The 14,159-nt window shown below is 40.8% G+C and overlaps 1 protein-coding gene across 6 annotated transcripts in view; it reads left to right on the top strand.

Moving 5' to 3' along the window:
- The first annotated feature begins 357 nt into the window (after positions 1–357).
- The window catches only part of RFTN1 (raftlin, lipid raft linker 1), a 96,889-nt gene continuing 83,087 nt past the window's right edge, over positions 358–14,159 (top strand). The window contains exons 1-2 of one of the 6 annotated variants that reach the window (XM_005518932.3): positions 358–476; positions 10,624–10,779. In XM_005518932.3, the coding sequence (XP_005518989.1) occupies positions 10,635–10,779 (145 nt within the window). In that variant the 5' untranslated portion in view covers positions 358–476; positions 10,624–10,634. The other 5 variants (XM_088065271.1, XM_088065277.1, XM_014248789.2 and 2 more) reach the window with 5 other exon arrangements.

The raw sequence follows: 14,159 nt of genomic DNA on the forward strand, positions 1-14,159 counted from the left end.
CCATCATCGATGATGGGGGGAGTACAGGGGTAGGGGCTGAGGCGGGCAGTGCGTGGGGGAGTTTCCGCCCTGGCCGGCGGGCGGAGCAATCCGCCTTTGGGCTGTGCCGCTGTAGCGGGCGGGAAGCGCGGCTGCCCCATCCCTGCGCGGCTGGGGCTGGGCGCGGGGCTCTCGCCGCCGCTCGGAGGAAGAGGAAGTGGCCGCGGCCCCCGGCCGGGCCGAGCGAGAGCGGAGCCGCTGCCCCGGGCTGCGTCGCACAAACTTTGTGCCGGGCGGCGGAGCCGTGTGGCGGCGCGGCGCTGCCCCGGCACCTCCCTGTCGCGGAGCCGAGGGGGGAGCGGCCCCGGAGCGCGGCGGGCGGGCACGGGCGACAGCCGGAGTAGGAGGAGGAAACGCTGTCAGCGGGGCCGGCCGTCTCCGCCCGCCGGGCATCCTTCAGCACCACCGGGCTGCGCTTCGCCCGCTGCCTGCCCCAGGTACGGCCGCGCACCCCACCGGCTCGGCGGGCAAACTTGGTGAGGGGGCGGGAGGGGGTTGCTTCTGGGCAGGGTCGGCGCGCCTGAACGGGGAAAGCCACTCCTGGGCTCCGACTCGTCCTGGACCTCCGGCTCCCGAAGTTCGGAGCGGGGCGCGGGCTGTTCGGCGTTCCCGGGTTCGGAGGGGCTGCTGGAGCCCGGGGCTGGGGGACACTGCCTTCCGCCCGCTCCCCGGACGGGTTCCGGGCTGTGCAGTGCTCCGGAGGGGTCCGCTCGCTGCGGTCCTGCCGAGGGGCCGGAGCGGAGTCCGCCCGGGAGGGCGGTGGAGCTGGCGGGCGGTGCCGTCCTGTCAGCCCATGGGTGCGGAGACTGCCGGGCTCCGCCGGGCTGCTCGTGGCCGGGGCGGACCGGAGGCGGCATCGCCGGCAGTCGCTTCCAGACATTGGGATGGTTGTCCGCGTCCAGCCCCCGCCGCGGTGAGGCAGAGCCGGGAGAGGAGGGAGCTCTGAGGGGAGCCGGGAGGGCGCCCGCCTGCCCGCCCAGCCCGGCGCCGCTCCTCACATGCCGGGCACCTGGAGGCGGCGGTGCCGTGCCATCGTGTGGCTGGCTGGGGTCTGGGATTTTACAGTCGCTGTTTTCTAATTCTACTGCTTTTTCAAGTTCTTGATATTGTTTCAGCACGGTTTGCTTTCAAGATAAAGAGGCAGGGTGACAGTGGTTCAGCATTTGTACGTCTGGGTGTGAAGTACGTCTCTCTTCTCTCAGGTTTATCTGAATTCTTATCACAACAGCCTCTTCTTACAGCCCGTGTATTTCTGGAAAAGGGGAATTTTGTTGTTTTAGTTGGATGGACTTTACTGTTCTTCTTTGATACTTTCGGCTTAGTCTAATAATTAACGGGAGACATTTGTTCTCCATTACGCCTGAGCGTGCTTCCCTCCAGAGCGCTCCCGGCTCGGACCAGAGACCGAGCTGAATGAGAGGCTGCTGTGTGGCAGGACAGGGAGTGGTGCTGGAGTCTTGGTAAGGTTGTGCTAAAGATACTGCTGCATTTAAAATAATAAAAATATAACTATACCTGACATAACGTTTTTTAATGTTTTCAGCCTAAGTTTGGAAGCTGTGGTCTGGTTGTATACTGCTTCAATTTTCATTATCTTTAAAAATATTTATTTATTTATTTATTTTGTAGGAGAATAACCTTATCAAGATGTAGCTGGCCTCTGGCTTACAAGGGGAGATCTTTTTATTCATCTGCTTTTATGTTTGCTTTTTTTTAATGAATCCAATCCATTTCAGGTCCTGGTATTGAATAGCAAGTTAGTGGCAATAACCTTCTTTAAAACAATGCTAGTGGTCACATACATGTATTTAATTTCTGGTTTTTTTCTAGGGAAAAAGAAAAGTCTCAGAATGAAGGGTTATTGTAGGAATCTAGTTTAACCTCAAGTAAGTTACATTAGACAAGGGGCTTTCCACTTCTTGAATGTTGGCATTCCCCAGTCTGAGAAGGAAGCATGAAATGAGTATATACAGCTGTGATTAAATACCTAAGGGAGTTCTGCGCTGTGGTACTAGGAAACACAAATACCATATTGGGTATAATGAATTTGTCTTAGACTCTGTGGTAGAAAAGCTGGGGTCACAGACTTGTGAAGAATAAAAATCAAAATTGATCAAGTCTCTCTCTGAAGTAAGTAAAAAATACTCACAAAACTATTATTCTATACCTAGCTTCATGTGAGATCCCACAGCTTCAGACCTAGCACTAGTGATTTACTTTACTTTTTGCCTTCATCAGGTGGCTGGGGTTCTACTCCAAGGCAAACTAGCAAAAGGCAGTAAACATAGGACTATCAAGTGTGTAATTTTGTGTTTTACTATGGTTTTACTCACTGTCATTAAACAGCTGTGCATACATTGCAATATGCATCTGTTTCTCATGCCTGTTTTCTGTGGGTTTAGAGTGGTGTGGGGTTAACTTTAAAAGAAAGTTGGATTCATATCTAACATTCCTGTGCATGCTTTTGTCAGGTTAATTCAGTCTTCATTTTCTTTATTTTCTAAGCTGCTGTGATTTCTTACATTCTTGATAGTAATTCTCTAAGTCTTTTTTAGCATTCACATTTGCACATGGTATTTTGGCAAAATTTTACCTGTGCATTGTTCAGTGACATTAACACTTTGTTATCTTGACCAAAAAATACACCACCTAAAAGTATTATGTAGAAAGATGTGGTATGATCTGAATTTTTTGCTTTACTGAAAGCAAAAAATCATCATGGTATGTTACCAACACCAAGTATTAAATATTTTGGATGAGTGTTACGGAGTGATGTGGGAAGCAAGGGTCTCCCACCAACCTACTGTTCCTCACATCGCTCCCTACCGCTAGCGCAATTTTTCCTTAATTCTTCACCAGTTCTCTCTGATCTTGTTTGCTCCTCTTCCTCCCACCCTGTTGCTCACGTGCCCACAGACACCCACCCACACAAACCAGCTCTGTTTCCCTAGAGGTGTTTAAGTATGGCTGGTGGCAGGGAGCCCACAGAGGTGGCCTGGTGACTTGCAGGCCCAGGGACAGCACAGAGCAAAGTCTGTTCTGCAGGGCAGCAGAGTTGAGCCCAAAATGGTGATGTGAACTCTGAAATGAGAGCAGTAGTACCTAATAAGAGTTTGTTGCAATCATGTTATCGTGGTGGTATGTTATTTGACATGCTGCGTTCTAGTGCTATGCTTTCTTTGTGACTTGTGTTTACAAGACCTGTCAGGGTAGTCTGTTCTAACTTTACCGAATCTGTATTCATGTATTACTTGTAGTTATCCATGTATTACTTTGCTTTCTTCCTTAAGCTTAGAAACTCTGGAAGCTAGACTAGCAATTGTCTTAATGAGCCAAATTATGTTTTTCACTGTTTTTTTTTGTATAGTCAGTACATTTTCTTGTTTCCCTGGGAGACAGTACCAAACCCAATGAAATAGTTTGGTTTTTAATTCTAGAAATTTGGGCTGCAGTTCATCATGACAGGTCCTCCAGAATTCTTGGTATGAATCCAGATTAGTCCTGATTTGTGTTCTGCTTCTGTTGAGTTGTGGTATCTTTGGCTTCTCCAGCTTGCCTTGGCTTCTGGCACATTTCATTTTATGCTGATGTTTCTTGATCTGAGGCTGTTCCTCTGCAGAACTTTGTTCCTGTCCCTTAGGCTCTTTGCTTATTCTACATTTCTTTCTTTATTAGGTAATTCATCTCACTGTGTCTGGAAACCTTCTTATGAATTCTTCTCTCACTTCCTTGGGTTCCAAGTTCTGCAGATACTCATATTGTAGTTTAAACATGTTCCAGACCTCCCCTGTGCTTACATCCTCCGATTGCTCATTCCTGTTCATCTCACTAATTAATTCCTTAGTTTTTAAGATTTGCTTTTTGAAATTGAAAACTGTAATTGCAGATTTACTTGGGTTGCTCTGTAGTTTAATTTAAATCAAATCAATCATAAAGGATAAATCTGGGATTATTCTTTCACCAACCTTCCTGTAAGCTGAGATTTAGTTATCAGCCTCAAGTCTAACATCCTGACAGCACTGGTCAAATTCATAAGTATGTGGTGAAAAAAAAACTGGTCAGCTGTAATATCTGACAGTGGATGGGACTGATTTATGTTAATTGTTCCTTGTATCTATAAGTTTTTCAAATTTTTTGGTAAACATTAGTTACTTAAGCACAGATCCTTCCACACAAATAAAAACTGTTGCAGTATTTATTAAATATATGCTTACTTATCTTCCTGTTTGGTAATACTATTGAAAAAAAAGACTAAGTGGGTATCTCTTTGTAAGGAATTTCCCTCTTAGATGGTGTAATCTCACAAAAAAAATTTGTGCAGTGGTAAGTCAGGATGGGAAAAATGAGAAGTCAGGAGCATGGCTTTTTTTTCTGGGAACTGACAAAGGGTCATCCTGGCATCCTATTCTGCTTTCTTTGTTTACCTGTACACCCAGTTTGTCAGGTCTGGTGCTTTTAATTCTCTGCTTTGGTTATGCTGGTTTTTTTTGCCGTGTTGTTCCTCCTCTGCTTCATTGCTTTAACTAAGCTAGGAAAGGGGCTTGACTATAATTTGCAAGCGCTCTCAGGGTTTGTTTAGAGCTGAGTGGGGGACTAAACACTCTATAGACTGGGAAAGATGCAAGCATTAAGTGACCACATGCCAGCAAGTGAACTGAGAATGAAGTGCTTATTATTTTGAAAATGGAAAGGTCAGGATTGCAGGAGTGAGGGTTTAAGAAAATAAGCATGTCTCATTACTACACAACAAATGTGAAGTCTTGTAATTATTTGTAAATGCCTTCCAGCATCCCTGTGAGGTACCCAAGTATTACCCATGGAAGGAAGAATGAAGATGAAAGGTCTTAACCAAAATCAAGAGAGAACACCTATTAATACATTGCAGTTATCTTGTTTTCCAGCTGCTGCATTCATCAGTAAGAATACTATATTCTATATTTTGTGAAAAGGTTAGCAGTAACCTAGGGTATGTATTTTAAAAAATAAATTAATTCATGATAAAGCTTACAAAATACGTTCACTAGTCCTGGCCCATAAATGCTTTAAATATGTTAATGCAAGCTTGGTCTCACTAATTTTGCTTAAAAACAAGCTGACAAGCATTAATTTTCCATACAGTACTTTTTCCTTGGATGCCATTGTAAGTACTAAAATTACCTTGTTCCTATTTCAGCTGGTAGTGTATTTCACTTACACATTTGCTAGAATATTCAGTCTAATGCTATATGCTTAGCAGCTGACTCTAAGATTATAAGTATTTAAAAGAATTGTTTTGGAATTATTTTCAAATCATCCCTCTAAGTAGTCATTGACATTATGCATTGATTAGTTGAAATAAACTATTTAGCCAATATGTACTTAGTTGATAAGCATCCCTTAAATTACTTATTCTGGTAATCTATTCAGGCTTCCATTAGCCATGCGGCTCTGTTACATTTCAGTGTAATTTTCATTATTATTCCTTGGAGATAGATTGTTATAGAGTTTCATGAAAGGATGGATCAATAAATCAGAAAATTAGCCTCATTTGTTCCCCAATATACCCCCAAAAGAAAATCAGATAGAAGGAAGGGTTTTATTGTTTTTTCTTCTTTTCTTTATGCTCTTTTCCTTCTGAAAAGGAATCCTGGGGCCTGAAGCACTGTTAACAAGAAAAGAATTTGTTAGTTACATGGTATTATTTTATCCTTTTTCTTTGCTAATTCTGAACTTCTTGTATTTCATCTGTTTTGAACACACACTAGCAATGTGAGAAAGCAAATTCAAGCTGCAAGAGGGTATTTTAGCAAAGCTGAGGTTCAGAGATCATCAGTTCAGAACTTGACGTATCTCTGAAAAGAGCTGTAAAAATTGCTGATACATTCAAGATACATTCATTTTCATGGATCATAGTGGTGATAAAAGTAGAAATAATGCTGGCTTTTTTTTTTTTTTCCTTGTTGACTAGAATTTGTTGTAATCTTTTTGGCTTTTTTTTATGGCAAAGGATGGTACTGGTTTCAATAAAACTTGTATTGAGAAGGGGCATTCAGGGGCAGGTCATTTGACATGCTGGGATGCGTTTCTGGCCTGTACTTCCAGATGCTCCCCAGAACTCCTTTGCTCCTGAAGCATACAATGCAGGACAATACTGGGGAGGAGGAGGTGGCAGCAAGAGGTTTATTCTGCAGCTTGTGGGTTGGGTGTTTGTTTGGGATATATGAATCCTGGGTTAAACTCTGTATTCAGTTTGCAGAAACATGCTGCTCCTTTCCTAACCAGTGAAGGCCTTTGCTGTCCTTCGCAAGAGAAGCTGAGGAATTAATTGACTAGGCTTTGCAGTTGTTCTGCAACTCAGCATACCTTCTATTCTTGATGCTTTACGTAATTAAAATGAAGATGCAGACTGAAAAAACCCAATCTGTTGTGAGATTTGGGTTTCAGTTCTGGTTTTATCACGTGGCTGAACACATGAACAGTTTGAGATCAGCAAGATCATAGAGCACATGTAAAATGAATTTGCAATCTAAGTGAGTTTGTGGACAGAATTAATTTTTCTGGCATGTGTAATTGTAAAAGCCTGTAGCTAAATTATAATTTTAGTGGTTAATGTTCTTCATTAAATGTTACTTTTTCAAGTTTTTTTTTTTTAAGTATAGAACTTCTGAGTTGATAATTAATTTCTGCATAAATGAAAAAGAAAGTGTTTGTCTTAGAACCTACTGCAGAGCAAAAATAATTAGAAAATTTGGCAGTGTCTTTGAAGGATTGTTTTTCAATTTACTAAAAAGTGAGTATTAGTGATAATATTTTGGTTTTATATGAATAAAAGTGGAATTCACATGCAGGTATGGAAAGCCAGGATAAATCTATGTCGTATGGTCACCTTAAGCATGTCTTAAAGCAAAGTAATACACCTTCTGAAAATGTGCATTGAAGTGGGTTTAGATTACTTTGAATGCATCAGTGATGAACATTTCTTACAGTACTCTTTGATAACTGCAATGTAGAAAATTAAGAAGGTGAATAATGTCTTGTTGACAAGTAGATTTTTAAGTGAAAAGCAAGGAGATACTTTTAGATGGTGGTGGAAAGACTCTGAATAGCACTAACTTTGCTGCAAATGAAAGAAAGGTGGTATTAACTGATGTTAAAAGCCTTTGAAAGGTTATAAAGCAAGCTGTCCCAGAAGGGCGTTTGTGGGATAACTTTGAGCAGAATTTGGTGATTGAGTGATGACTTGTCATACACACATCATCAGTATATTTGAGAAAACTTTACCTCTGTGGAATTATGTTCATGCTTAGAGTCCTCTGTTAAAGTAGGAACTTTATTTTCTAAGATTTGTTTTCTGCTGCTGTAGCACTTGCATTCTAATTATAGGGGAGAAGATTGTGATTTTGTGAAAATTATTTTTTTCCCCTGATCCCTCATTTTTTTCAAGTGAAAGCATCTCTTTTCATCATCATTTTCCATATGCATGCTTTAAGTAACATAATTGCCTATACTTAAAATGTGAGGGAGCCTTTATCCTCAAGGATACTGTTTGAAGTTTTAGCTAAACAGCACAAAGGTGAAAATCAGTCATCTAGGAAGCAGTCACTCAGGGAATTAATAACAAAAAAAAGCATGTTTTCCTTCCATTCCCAAGTGGGCAGGTAGCTCATGCTGAATGACTTGTGGGTTGTCTTTGTTTGCAGAGGTCATTGCTCACATGGGTAGTGAGGGTGAAGGAATTGTTTGCTGGAGGGGGGGCACAGCAGAGTGTCCGTGGCTGCTGCTGGAAGCACAGGCTTTTATTTTTTAGCACTTTCGCCCCAGTTTGGGAAAGAATGCAAAACTCTCCGTGATGTGAAATGCGGAGTCCCCAAGGCCTCCTTCTGCAGCCATCACTGTCTAAGAGTTCTGTGGATTTCAGACTATTTGTACAACTAAAGGTTGCAGGCACTGCAGTGGAATGACCTCTGAAATGGAATTTTTTTCCTTACAAAAATGCTGTGTAGTTATGATGGGTAAGAATTACTGGGCCATCGCTGAAACAAGAAATTTGGTACACTTGCTAACACTTACTGCTATCTTAATTAATCACTGGCACAAGTATACTGCTGGATGTTCCACTATAGTTCATGGAAAAATACATAGTGTATTGCTAGGCTCATCAATATGCAATACATGTTAATATATTAAATAACTTTTAGACTGAAGCAAATAATTTTGCACAGGCAAAAGAAGAAACTGCTGTATATATGAAAGAGTAATCTTATAATGGTAATAGTTGTCACTACCAAAAAAAAAAAAAAAAAAAAGTGGAAAATATCACTTTGGGAGCATAAAAAGATTATGAGGATTTTTAACCTTAAATTCCAAATTTTAAAAAAAGAGCCTGCAAACCTTGATTTCATTGACAGAAATTCTTAAATTAGCTTTTACCTTTCTTTCAAAATAATGAGGGAAGGTTGTTTTCTGCTGGATGAGTCCACCAAATGTTGAAACTTCAGGAATACAAATGACACATCATCCTTTTTTCTCGATGCTAGAGGTTTTTATAGCAAATTTTTTTTTCTGCTTCCAGGTTCTGTGTGATCAGATATTTACTATGTTACTTTTTTCTAGTTCAATGTGTTGTTCAGTCCTATTTTGATCTATTTATTAGGGACTTTGCAGGAAGATGTTGGTGTGCATTTATGGACTTTGCACATGATAAGAAGGTGGGTGGCATTGTTTAGCCCAGAAAGACTTCCAGTTCCTTCTTCCAAGGATGCTGGAGAATGGCGTGAGGCTATTACTGAGCAGTAGGAGCACAAAGAAATAGAGCAAAGTTATGAGGGATGAGTTGGAAACTTCTCAGTTAGTTGTTTTAGATAAAAATAAGAAGAAACATGTTCTTTGTCTGCTAGGAAATTGACAGTAAACTGTGAATGTGATGATTCAGCTGTGAATGATGGTTTTAGATGCAGTAGGTATATTATTTGCAGTAGAGACAGGGAAGCATGAATGTTATTTTCATAAGCCTTGTTAAGAACTCATTTTGAGCATATGGCCACCTGTGTTCATGTAGAGAAATGAGAACAGTGATGCAAATGAGAGTGAGTGGGGTGATGAAGGGAGCAGAGATCCTGTCTAGGAAATGGCAGAATAGGACTTGAACGCATTTATCATAGCAAAATTCAGCAAGGGATTTGGTAACTATTAATAAGAATGATTTCACAAGGAAGTATGAGGGAGGGACAAAATTTATAAAAGTTAAAGCATGGGATAAATAAAATAAATTAAAAAAAATAAATATAAATAAAAATGTAGATAATTTTCTGCAAATAGTTTCCAAGTACATTGGGGTATATATTTTGCTAACTTTCTAAGCTCTTGGGGCTGGAGCTGAGGCGTAAGCTTACAAGTAGCTCTTTGGAGATGGTGAACTTGAACAAGGTTTTCATTCTCTACTTTAGGTTTATAAACTGTCAAGGTAAAGGCAGTCCAGATATGTGGCTGAACTTCTTCAGGTGCTCTCTGCTGTGTGTCAGAGCTTGAAGGGAGGCTGTGACACTGACCTTCCTGATGCTCCATGCAGTGTGTTTACAGAGAATGGATCCCATGCCTTGAAGTGTCTGGGGTGGCCTGTGGGAGCCACTCTTTGTTACTGGTGTTTATTCTGTATTTCCCTCCCTGTCCTCGGAGCGTAAGTTTCTCTGTGTAGGCAGGATGTTGGGTGGGTTGTTATGAAAAACCTCAGGTGCCTACATGGTGTGTCTTCATACTTGTGTTTTTTGTACTTGCTGATGGTTGGAATAATTTGCCTGAGCCCCAACAGAGTTGTTGAGAGGAATTATAGGGTTTGGATCATCTGGATATTTTCACCAAGTAATTCTTCTATTCTTTCATACTCAGATGAGCTGTAATGTTCGGGGTATTGAGAAACATTTAATGTGTAGCAGGAATGGTTGTCAAGAGTAATCCTTTAAAATGTTGTAGGCTGGAAGCTTATTGAAGAGAACTAGATTTATCTAATGCAGTTCTGTGGCCATGTGTCTCTTCTGTTTTGAGGACAGATTTGTTAAGTGCCATTATTTCCTAAAAAAAGGAGGTGTGAGGAAGTGAGGTTGTTTTGGAAATGCAGGTAGTTCTCTGCAGAGAGAACTAGCTTTTTCCATTGAATTACAAGGGTAGATATTAATTTGAATATTACAGAGATCTGTGTAAAAGTTAATACTAGGTGCTCTCTTAGTAACTGCATATATAGAAATTGTTACTAAGTTGACAACCTTAATATTAGCAAGCTATTTTGCATTTTCAGCTGCTTTTTATAATGGAATACATATCTTCCAGAATGTACCATTGAATACATTTGAAAGATGCAAAATACATACATTTAACTGTCAGTTTTCCAATAAAATAATAGTATGCCTGCGGATAGATATTAGTAATATATACTTCAGTTACTATCTGAGCATTTATTTAATTACACAGTTTTAAGTAGTTTGTAGTCAACTTGTATTTAAAAATTAAAAATCACCCTAATGTACTAGTGTGGGGCATGAAACCAGAAAGAAAAAACTCATAGTTAATCATATTTATGCATTTTCCCTTTTCCCTACCTCTTTATAACAGGAACTGCTGAAATGGGTTGTGGATTGAACAAATTAGAGAAGCATGATGAAAAACGACCTGGTAATATATATTCAACTTTGAAGAGGCCCCAGGTAGAAACCAAAATAGATGTTTGCTATGAATATCGATTCTTGGACTTCACGACACTAAATGATAGTAAGTACATAATATTTTTCTTTAAATTTTTTTTTTCTAAATTTTTTTTTTTAAGTAAGTGTGTTAATTGGTTCGTAGTGTTTTTTGAATAGTACTTAAATTCTTAAAACATTCTCAATTTATTTAAGTAAAAGCCTTCTCTTCAGTCATAATACTTCTATTATGAGAGAATGGAAGAGATCTTAGTGAGAATTTTGTGTTAGTTTTCAGCCTTACACCTAGTAGTGGTTGTCGGATTTTAGGTTCTGAAGGTTTTACCCTTTCTGTTTTATTTGTTTTGCGTTCTTGGATTTTTTTTTTTGTTTGTTTTTTTGCTCTGATGTGGACATTTGTTTCTTTAAGTTGTATTTTATCCAATATTGATATGGTAGAGCAATTCTACCTGCAAGGTCTGCAAGGTTATATACTTGACTTCTCATTTTCCTTGCTCCTCTTGTGCTCTCTGGGCTCTGTGAGGAGTATTTTGAAAGGCTAAAGTTAGTGTCTTCAGTTTCGGTAACGTGCCATAAATAACCCTTATGCGGTTATAGATACTTGCAGGTGCACACATGTAGGTGGAAACAGGATAGCGGGAGACACTAAAAATGTAAAAAATCAAAGGGGTGAAGATCCAGTCTCATGCACTTTTTGCCTTGGTTTTTTTTTTTCCTCCTTCAGTCTGAAATAGTCTTGTTTTAACTCTTGTGACAATCCATAGATACTCCATTTTTTTCCTTGCTGATTGACGTCAGGCATCTCTGCCAGTATTGCTCACACCATTGCCTGTGCCCTCTTTCACTTCAGAATTAGCCTGCTCTACAAGCAATTACTCCTCACACCATTTGGAAATCTGAAGCTTGAGCAGAAGGCTGGGACCTGCTTCTTGCTATATATAAAACACCACAGTACCAAAATCTGCTAGAGCTGGCTGGCAGGATGCCAGGTAGAGCCTCTGTGCTCTTGCCCTGCAGCGTGCTGCAACTTCTCTTGTTTTGCAGGTCGGGTCAAAGGAGAAGCTGGAACCATGCGTCTCTCATGGTGTGAGACAAAGAGCTGCTGGTGTGTTGCTTGATGAGACACCTCGTGCAGCTCAGCGTGTCAGCCCAGAGGGGTGGGAATTTGTTTGGTCTTAAAACCTGCTGCCAGTAGACCTGAGTTTGAAAAAGGTGGAGGTTTGGAACAGGTGATTGGACAGGACTGTGCTCTAGTAGGCAGTTGTGAGAATTGAGAAATTTTGGCTTTGCAGTCTTTGAGTGCCTGTCTTCTGTATTTGTGTTCTCATATGTTTTTTGATACACTAATTGGGATGCACTGCTGTTATCAAGAGCACCAAGCAAATGGTAGAGGAATTTTTTTCATGTTTATGTATTGCAGTTGTTTCGACATTTATGTGTTTTTATTTCAAAGTGAACTGTTTATGTCCTTTGATAGTTTGACAGCTTTTACTGAGATGTATTGCAAGTTGTGTCATTAGTGAAAATGAATTAATATTGAGGACACACTTCTCTGGGCTTTTCTGGAATGTTCATCACTGTTCTGTCTGAGTGTCTCTCAAACTTTAGCATGTGCATTCTCCTCTTCTCTCATGAAGTCTCATCTTTGCCACTCTGTGGAGGAAGGATCGGTACTTGTGGTAGCAATGTGGCTTGCCTCAGACACAGAGGATGTCTGGTAAAGAGAAAAATTAAACCCAGGCTTTCCAAGTCTAATTAAATGCACAGGTTTGTTGTAAAGCATACTTGTATACATTTTTCTTACTCATCATAGATTGTAATATTACAGTTTTAGGAGGCAGAGACTGTTAGTAGAAGCACTTCTATCAGATTCTTGGGCTTGCCAAATAGCATAAGCTCTCCAGCTCTGCTGAGTTCTGCCTTGGCATGTTGTATCCCCATCACTCCAGTCTCTGAAGATGTCAGCAGATAGGCAGATGTGGGGGGATGGAGCTGTTGTTCCTGCTCTTTTCCCTTAGTTATCACCTAAGACTATGTGCTCTCAGGATTGGCAGTTCCCTCCCTGTCCTAGTCGTTGGCTGTGTGAAGGCTTGTGTCGCACTGTGTGCTGTTATGACATTCCAGGCTTTTTTCATTATCACTGGTTCATTTATGTTTTTGCTGAGAAATAACCTCTGCAGATAAACAGAATTAACAGTGAGTGTTTCACCTATATCTCTGTGGATTCCAAGGCTTCTTAGAATGAAATGCTCCTAGAGGTGTAAAAAGAACATTTGGATTGTGGAGTCTGTCTTCTGTGAATCTATTTTAGCCCTTCCAGCGTTTATGTATATCCTGACATAATTTTTTCCACAGGTTTTCTCCTTCATTGGGCTTTTAGAATAAGCCATGTTAAATTATGAGTGGCTACAGAGTACTTTATTTTATTCTTATGCTAGGCCTCATTTACAAGGCTAGTGAGCTTGGCAGTGTAGACAGGTAGTCATTTTTTTCTGTAGCTTTTCTATAGCAGTGATTGCTCTGATAACTATAACTCTCACAAGTATTTAATCATAATGGTGAGAAGGATATGATTATCTCCATGTTGCAGGTAGGAGCTAATTCACAGGTTACTGCCAGAAGTTTTCCAAGTCCTTAGCATTTCCTCATGTGTTCCAAAAACAGCTCATGTTGACTTCAGACATAAAAAAGGATGCTGGTCATATTTGCAGTTTAGAACTGCATGTATTTACAAATTTGATACCCAGATAATGAGAGATCAGTTCCAGAATGTGGCATATATTTAAAGTACACTTTGTCTGGCAGCTAGGCAGATGTAAGTTTTGGCAGATGTAAGTTTTTGCAGCTGTATGTGGGGAAATCCTGCTCCCCTCTCATGCCTTCTGTCAGCTCTGTGAGTTGATTTAACTCATATATCTGGCAGGTTAAGCAGTTTTTTTGTTTGGTTATCCTCTGCTGTGTCTGTGTCTTGTGTAAGGGTTTGAGGAATGCTGGAATTGGTAGAAGTGGAGGGAGCATGTTGTCAGAAAGAGGAATAGGACCTTCTTTAAAACAGCTCACGCTATTATGAACTCACAGAATTGCTGAGTGAGGTTGGAAGGGACCACAATGGGTCATCTGGTCCAACCTCCCTGCTCAGACAGGGTCATCCTAGAGCACAAGGCACAGGATTGCATCTAGATAGTTTTTGAATATTTGCAGTGAGGGAGACTCCACAACCTCTCTGAGCAATCTGTTCCAGTGTGCAGTCACTCATGCAGTAAATAAGTTCTTCCTCATATTCAGATGGAACTTCTTGTACATCAGCTTCTGCCCCTTCCCTCTTGTCCTAGTGGTTGGCAGCACAAAGAAGAGCCTGGTTCCATGCTCTTCACAGTGACCTTTTAGATATTTTATACAGATGAATGAGCTCTCCTCTTGGTTGCCTCTTCTTGAGGCTGAACAGGC

The sequence above is a fragment of the Pseudopodoces humilis genome, chromosome 1 (genome assembly GCF_049639895.1).
Source record: "Pseudopodoces humilis isolate 2021_Gansu_Grassland_sample_001 chromosome 1, ASM4963989v1, whole genome shotgun sequence".
Taxonomy (NCBI): Eukaryota; Metazoa; Chordata; class Aves; order Passeriformes; family Paridae; genus Pseudopodoces; species Pseudopodoces humilis.